This window comes from Poecilia formosa, unplaced genomic scaffold, assembly GCF_000485575.1.
Source record: "Poecilia formosa unplaced genomic scaffold, Poecilia_formosa-5.1.2 Scaffold242, whole genome shotgun sequence".
Lineage (NCBI taxonomy): Eukaryota > Metazoa > Chordata > Actinopteri > Cyprinodontiformes > Poeciliidae > Poecilia > Poecilia formosa.
The window spans coordinates 849,218-857,391 of NW_006800181.1; the positions used below are offsets into that span (position 1 = coordinate 849,218).

General features: G+C 40.2%; 1 protein-coding gene across 2 annotated transcripts; it reads right to left on the bottom strand.

Annotated features, from left to right (window-relative positions):
• Positions 1 to 952: 952 nt before the first annotated feature.
• LOC103150114 (melanin-concentrating hormone receptor 1) lies at positions 953 to 6,426 on the bottom strand. 2 transcript variants are annotated; one of them, XR_001664398.1, is made up of 3 exons: positions 5,956 to 6,426; positions 1,266 to 4,185; positions 953 to 1,231 (listed from the first exon to the last, which is right to left on the bottom strand). XR_001664398.1 is itself a non-coding variant. In XM_007569583.2 (2 exons), exons 1-2 carry the CDS (start codon positions 6,008 to 6,010, stop codon positions 3,170 to 3,172), a joined length of 1,071 nt encoding a protein of 356 aa, XP_007569645.1. In that variant the 5' UTR covers positions 6,011 to 6,426; the 3' UTR covers positions 953 to 3,169. The 2 variants fall into 2 exon arrangements, 1 of the variants encoding a protein (XP_007569645.1); XM_007569583.2 differs by having other exon boundaries at positions 953 to 4,185.
• Between the last annotated feature and the right edge of the window lie 1,748 nt (positions 6,427 to 8,174).

Here is an 8,174-nt window from a genome sequence, read left to right on the forward strand (position 1 = left end):
CTCAAAGCTTGCAATAACACACAGACAAACCTCTAAGACAATCAAAACACTGTTGAGAAAAAAACAAAACAATTTTATTTTAAGAGAGAAGTCATATACCATTACATGAAAAGACACCAATAGATACAACATAGACATCACAATATTCAATGTCTAAAGTTTAAAACCATAAAATGTGCCAAAAAAATGGACTCACAAAAACAGCCTTTAAGCTCTTATATTTTCTTTTTCTTTACTCTCTGATGGGCAAGTCACCTGTGTGCAAAAAGTCGTGTGCGTTTGATTGTGCTCCTTGTATGGGTGAAAAAGACATTTTAAATTAGCCAATTTTAGCCGACAAGCAGAAATGTCTGACCTACGATGAGGCTTGAATTTTACTTTTCATGTTTGGTTTTGTTCCTAGTTTTGCTCTCGGTCTGTGCCGTTTGTTCCCGTTTCCTACGGTTCAGTAAAAGCAGCTCTGACGCCACATAATGGCACATTTTGATTCAGCTGCATCTCCTCAAAGAACTGCAAACTGGTGAAATCTGGTTTGTTGATCACTTCATTCAGAACATGTTAATTCTTTTTTCCCCCTTCTACTATGTTGTTGAACACTTGTTTCTGCTATACCTCACAAAAACATACCCTAACCATCTGTCATGTATGACTTGTTTTAAATTTTTTTTTTTTACATTTCAGTTTGCCTGAAAAGCTCCGAACAAGAAAGCTAACAGTCAAATCCAACTCCACAATAAATAAATTGATCAAACGGCAAATAAAGCAGAAAAAATATTCCCACTTGTTTTCTTTGTCCGATGACGACTGAGCAATCAAATCCAACCCAAGTGGGTTTTTTCTTTTCTTTTAGTTGCATCGCTGCACACAATAACAGATTTTCTTCCTGGTCACCTCACATTCACAGAAGTCAGGCAGCTGGTTGAAAGTTAACACAAACACAAATCAAAGTCTGTATTTTTTTTTTTTTAGCATTGCAATGCACCTTGTCACAGGAGCTGGAATATAAAACAGAGCTGAGCGTCACTGCTGTCACATTATGCTGCGTGGCTAAACGACAACTGAGTAAGAATCAGCTGATTGTAAACGGTGACGGTGTACTGCAGCTTCAAACAAATAATTGCACTATGTTGTTCACAGCTTCATTTAAAAATACAAAATTTCATATATTAGAAAACATTTTCTGCAAAAAATGTGATCTGGTCTTTACTTTCTGGGATTATTTAAATCCAATCTCCAGTGAACAAAATCATGCAAAAGATTTCAACACTTTCAATATTTACTTTGCAGGGGAAAAAAAAGCAAATTAGAAGAGCAGCTTTGTGTGGAAAGGCTACAGGTGCAACCCTGCTGCTTTCATAGGTTTTTGGAGGAAAATTAGCAACTAGGTGTTGCTTATTTCTGGACTTGAAAAACAGGGTAGATCAAACAGGACTGTTTGCATCCATTAAAGCCTATGGGTGTGTGTGTGTTAGCATAATGCCACAGAGAAAAAGTTCTAACAACAAATTTGGAGATGCACTTGATTCTGTCCATCAATCAGGATGGCAATTCCCAAGTAATGTCCATCACATCAGTCTGTCTGTTTGCTAAAGCCTGGCCCAAACTGGGACATTAGCAGGACAATAATCACAAATACGGCAGCCAATCTGAATCACATTGACTGAAGCAGAATATAAACATGATTTTTTATTTATTTTTTTTAACGGCTGGATGAAAGTCCAGATCTTGACCGATTTGAAATGACGTGATATAAGAACAAGAACTGTGCCGACATGAATCCGCACAAATCTCCATGGACTGAAGCAATGCTGTGAGAACGAGTGGCTCCTTCAATAGGGTTGTAAAACTGAAAAGGTCGTACAGGAGTCGTACTTGCAGGGTAAGTGGGGTTAATCAAAGTAACAGTAACATTTTGCACACGCTGTGCTTCCATTCTGGCTTCGTCTTTGTTTGGCAGTTAATTCTTTTGTTCACTTTATTTTTTATTCAATTGATTTCCTTTAGAACCACCAGAGCTATCGACAAAGAGAGTGTAGTTTCTGCTTAGTAATGCTGTGCATTTGATTTGTATTCAGTCATTGTGCATCTGATCTTAAACACTGCAGTGGTTGCAGGAAAATGTACAAGTTTTATAATCCTTGGCTACGCAGAGTGAGTTTGAAGTCAGTTAATAGGAAATAGGCTGATGTTCCTGCACTGCAAGGCTTGTTGCTTTGAAAATGGAACAAAAACTACAACAGCAACAATATTTTTTTTAGCATCTTCAAACAAAAGTTTGGAACAGTTCGGACTGATCAGATATTACAAAGCACAACAATGCAAAAGCTTCACCTCGTCAAATTAATTCCCTGAGATGCTATGATTTTGGCAAGACGGAAACGACATTGCCTTTTTTTTTTGTATGCCTGTGTTTCACATTCACTGTTAAAGTAACTGATATGTAGCCACAATCAAAAGGACACAATTCAAGACCCCACCTTGATAAACACAGCCCACAGCCGTGAACAGTCAAAGGTTCAGAAAAAACTGAAAATCATGTACGACCAAAAATGGCAGAAGTGTTATTTTATGGCTTACACATTCATGAGAAAAACACAGGCTGACACCCCAAGACAGGTGTGCCGGTACTACACAAGTATCATAGAGTTCTACATCGAATCCTTTCACAGGAAAATTTGACCAACGAAAACCTCTGCTTCACAAGCAACAGGAATAACTGAAAGCCTTTTTGGTCATTAGTAAAACTTAAATTCTCTGAGAAACTGAACACTGGGCTTCCTGCTGCCGCCAAACCAGCAGAAATAAACACCTAAAACACAAATCCACACATTTTGAGTGGATGAACTATTTAATGATATTCTAATTTGAGATACACCCGTTTCTATGTGTACAACTGGAACACTTTTTACCAAGTCCTTCGATAATTTTCACGTCTCCTTTGACCCCCTGACCTGCAGTGGGCTTTATCCATTAACAAGGTTCCTTTATACCTCAGACTGGATCTGCATGTTAGTGTTATTCTGTATTTTCTTTTTTGTTTGTTTGTTTTGTTTTCTTTCATGTGAATATAGATCAAATTGAACGAAAAACGAGTACATTTAGGCAACGCTTTTCCCGACTAACAGAAAAAATCTGGGATTAAACAGATTTATCAGTGATATTTATCGAGTCACTGCGGAGGATCGTTGGAGGGCAACATCTCCCTGGAGGCCTGCTCCTGCTGAGCCCCTTCCGGTACAATCCTCATGCTCACACTGTCTGTGGTGCTCGGGTTCACTCTGAACTTCCTGTTGATCGGCCGCACGGCCCGGAGGAAATGTCTCTTGAAGGTCTCACTGAGACCAATGTAGAGAAAAGGGTTGATGCAGCTGTTTGCGTAACCCATGCTGATGGCGATGCTGTATGCATATGAGAAAGCTATGCTTGGGTTCTGCACCCCGAGGTGGATGAGCTGCAGGATGTAGTAAGGAGCCCAGCAGGTAAAGAAAGCGAGGCAGATGGCCACCGCCATCCGGGTCACCTTCCTGGTCCGCACCCTTAGACTGCGCGGGGGCAGCGGTGCCACGCTGGCGGACATGTGTTGTAGGATCTTGAAGAACACCAGGCAGATGATGACCAAAGGGATTGCAAAAGCCAAGAAAAACTGATAAAGCGTAAACCAGTATGTGTCATTGACCAAATCTGGGAGAAGGAGAGCACAGGCAACCAGCCCATCCGGCAGAGGCATCAAACCAGTGTACATCCACACAGGGATGATTGTGAACATGGACAGTACCCACACCAGTCCGATGACCAGTACAGCTATGTATGGTGTTCGGATGTGGTTGAAGCGGATCGGGTGAACCGTCGCCAAGTAGCGGTCAAGGGTCATTGCAGTGAGGATGTAAGTGCTGACAATCTGGCTGTTGGAGTCGAGGGCAGTGATGACCGTGCACATGGCTGCACCGAAGTGCCACGTACCGTTGCCCAGCAACTGGTGGATGAGGAACGGCATGCCAAGAAGAAACAGGAGATCGACGATCGACAAGTTTAAGATGAATATGTCTGGGACTGTTTGCTTGGCACGACACTTGGTCTTCTTCAGAATTGTGTATATGACGATGCAGTTCCCAATGATGCCCAGGAAACAGATGATGCCAAAGATGACAGGCAGACTGGCACCGCAGTGAGGGGCATCATCTTCAGCTGGAACAAAACAGCGAGCATCAGTTCAAACGTACTAAGAAAACTACTCTATTGTCGTCTGAAAGATTATTTTATAGCAGTATGTACATTTACTCACTCATTGGAACAGAGAAATAAAATTCAGTGTAATTCAACAGTCACTAAAAAGCATATCACACCAGACAACACAACAGCACACAACATAAAATTGAGAAAAAAAAATCTTATGGTAAGGAATGATTGTTAAAAAATGTACCAGGTGGCAAAATTACTGTTATCCTGAACAATAAGATGAAGCACTCTTTTAATCTGTAATGTTTTTGAGTTGGACAGGAATTCAAATTGGTATTATATGGCTAGGGGGCTGCACAGTGGTGCAGTTGGTAGAGCTGTTGCCTTGCAGCAAGAAGGTTCTGGGTTCAATTCCCAGCCCTGGTCCTTCTGCATGGAGTTTGCATGTTCTCCCTGTGCATGCGTGGGTTTTCTCCAGGTACTCTGGTTTCCTCCCACAGTCCAAAAACATGACTGTCAGGTTAATTGGCCTCTCCAAATTGCCCCTACAGTTGAGTGTGTGGTTGTTTGTCTCTGTGTTGCCCTGCGACAGACTGGCGACCTGTCCAGGGTGACCCCGCCTCTCGCCCGGAACGATAGCTGGAGATAGGCACCAGCAACCCTCCTGACCCCACTGAGGGACAAGAGTGTAAAGAAAATGGATGGATTATATGGCTGGCTGTGTCCCTAGTGTATGAATATGATTTAACATAGACCAATTTCTGATAACAACTTGCAACTAACTGTAGCAACTGGTGGGCCCTAACCACTGTATGCCATCTACATGTCAACCTAATGTTTGGTGATAAAACTTTGAAAAGGTGCTATACAAATAAATTTTGATTTGATTTGATTTTTTATATCAGGAAAATGTCTGTACTTTCCTACCATCACATATAAACGTGGGTTTTGCAAAACTCTTCTGGGACTTTAACTTGAACAATGGGCTTTTACCAGATGAGGCTTAAGATTGATGTAATAAAAAATACTGTTAAATCGTGAAAGAAATGGTTTCCAAGGTATGAGATATATTTTCATGGCCATGTCAGTTATCGTATTTAAATATCTTAGAAATCCTGTAGAGTGAGTTGAGGAGGCAAAAGAAAGAATCAATGACTCTGGACTATTTAGAGACTACAAAGAAAAATGGAAATCCTTTTCTCTGTGTGCATCAACCTTATGAAGTACAGAGAAGACCAGTGCTGTCCTTTTGACCAAAGAATTTGTACAAAGTACTGACAGAAGAAGTTCTGGCATTTGTGCCTCTGGTGATTTTATTCCATATAGTTATTTCATAAACATAATTTCTCATGTTAAGCAGTTGCAATAAATTTATCCACATGTGTATATTATTTTATTGCACAATTGTAGAAACTATCACAGAAGACCTTTTACTTTTAATCTATTTATTTCCAAAGAAATAAAATAAACCAAACCTTTATATATCACATTTAATAAGATATTGCTCTTAAATACCTTAAACCAGGTAGGAAAATCTGACTTAAATCTTCCCTTTTCTTTTTCATGCTTGTGGCTTTAGTTAAAATAGGTCAACAGTGACAAAACAGGTTGCACAATTTATGCAACATTTTTTAATTAAATAAAAACAAGGGTTTAGTTATTACTATTATTATATGTTGTCTCATGCCATTACTTTTAATACCTAATACAACAATCCTTGCCGTATTGATAGAACTAAAAATAAAATTAATCTTACAATCAATCAAACAATTAACTTACCTCTTGTTAAATTTAAGTCTCCATTAGAAAAATAAGAAACGTTCAAGAAATCCATTAGTTAAAATGTCACCTCAAGCAAGGATTTTGTTTTCTCTTCGTCTTCTTCTTTCTCTTTGGAAAACCGACTATTTCTCAGGTAAATGGACCTGAACCGGACCGCAGCGGAAATCCCTTCCTGGTCCTGATTCCAGGTGTGTGTGTGGAAGCTTCCCCAGTCTGAATGCGGTGTGCAGGGTGTGTGCGCTCCGGTGCGCGCTACCCTCACAGATATGGATTGAAAACGGATCCCGTCTCTGAAGCGAGCAGCTTCAGAGAGTCTGACTCCGCTCTGCTCTGAGCTCGCTGCGTGTGTTTAATTAGCCTGGACATGCAGGTGTCAGCCACCATGGGAGGAAATTATTACGATGCTGGTTGCACCAGACCGTGTGTGTGTGTGTGTGTGTGTGTATGTGTGTGGAGAGCTGCATTTGATCCAATGTGTGTGTTATTGGGTTGCTCCAAAGCAAGGTTGAAACAGGTCGCGGAGACCGCAACAACTTTACAAAAAGGTTGGCACAGGAAAATAAAACCATAAAAAATACTCAGAAAAAAAATACTTTTTTCTAACAACTTGTGTTTATTTGATAGTTTTCTAAGTCCTATAATGAAAAAAGCTTTCGCGCAGTTTCTGATCCGCAACAATTTTTCAGACCTATCTGAACCGCCAGAGGGCGCTGTTTTGAGATCGTTTGTTAAATCTCGATGTGATCAACATCATTTGGACTTAACTATGGATCTGTTTTAGTCTTGAGATCCGGTCAGACTTCAGATTTAGTGGAAAGGAAAGGTTTGCAAATGTCTATAAATGTGTTTCTGTGTAAGAGTCTGTAGGTGTGAGTAAAGCACCTGCACTCAACCAATTGCCCTGCATCCTGTGGGGATTGCCATTATGTTACAGAGGCTGATGCTTGCCACTGCTGACAAGGTCATTTTGCTCGAAGAATCTGTTATGAGAATATTTCACACATCCTGACGACAGGAACAGAATAAGACTCGGCACAGTGAGCTGCAGAATGAAGATTCTGGCTGCAGGGACTTTTGAATAGGAAGAAATTAGTTTTCAGTGGCAATAAATTCTTAATTTTAGACAGGCTGTTTTCACGCTTCATGCATCTGTAATTTATTTGGAACCAATTGGTCCGTCAGTTCCTTGTCAGAAACATATTCATAAGGCAGAGACCAAAATAAAAGACAATAAGATACTTGGGTAGACCATTATGTAAAGGCCATCACAAAATAATGCCTTAAATGGGAGATAGTAAATATTTATTTTAAATTAAAAGAGAAAAATTGCAAGAAAAAATGTTAAAACTGCAGCAAGAATTTGAATTCTCAGTAGTTACTCAACTCAGAGCCAATACACCTTTTGCTGCAGTTTCCTTGCTGCAGTTTCCTTGTACAAAGTTTCCTTTGTACAAGGAAACTTTGTACAAAGTGTGGCAGAAATCTTATTAGGTTTAGGTCTTTACTGAACCATTCTAGCAAATCAATATGCTTTTGTCTGCAATATCTCACCTCTTAACAGGAAGAAAACTGGCTCAATACCAGCAGCCATCTGCCACAACCGACTGGAGGTCTGACAAGGCAGAGCAGATACAACAGAAGAGCTGATGTAGGAGAACTTTCTATGTTAATGAAAAGTAAAATGTTAGTAGCAGGAGATGGAGAGCCTTTCGTTGCTGGCAGCATTATCTCAGCTCCAGGAAGTTACCAAACAGAAGGTCAGACCACATGCTGCTTCTATGAAGAGAAAAAAAATGTTAAGAAAAAAAGCATAAAGTTAACAGCTGAAATAACAGCAAATTATGCAAATTGGAGAGAAGTAGACGAAGAAAGTAGCAGAGTGAGTAAAAGTGGTCAGTGGCCTGAGAAGCCTAAGTCTAGTGTAAGTTTTGAGCTGTGGCTCTGTGTTGAGACTCTGCTCCTATCTTCCAGCACAGCATGATGCTGCCACTACCGTGGCTAACAGCAGCACTGATTGCATGAAAGTTCACAGTCTCAGTTCTCAGTTTATGCAAACTGAGGACTGCCCTCCATATGTTTGCTGTGTGCCCTATATGACTTGTGGAAAACTGCAAACAGGACATTTTGTCAGGGTTCTTGGTTGTTTTGAGGTGTGATTACTCGACTCTAGTTTGATTATCATTCATCATCGTTCTAATTTAGTTTAGTTTTTTCTT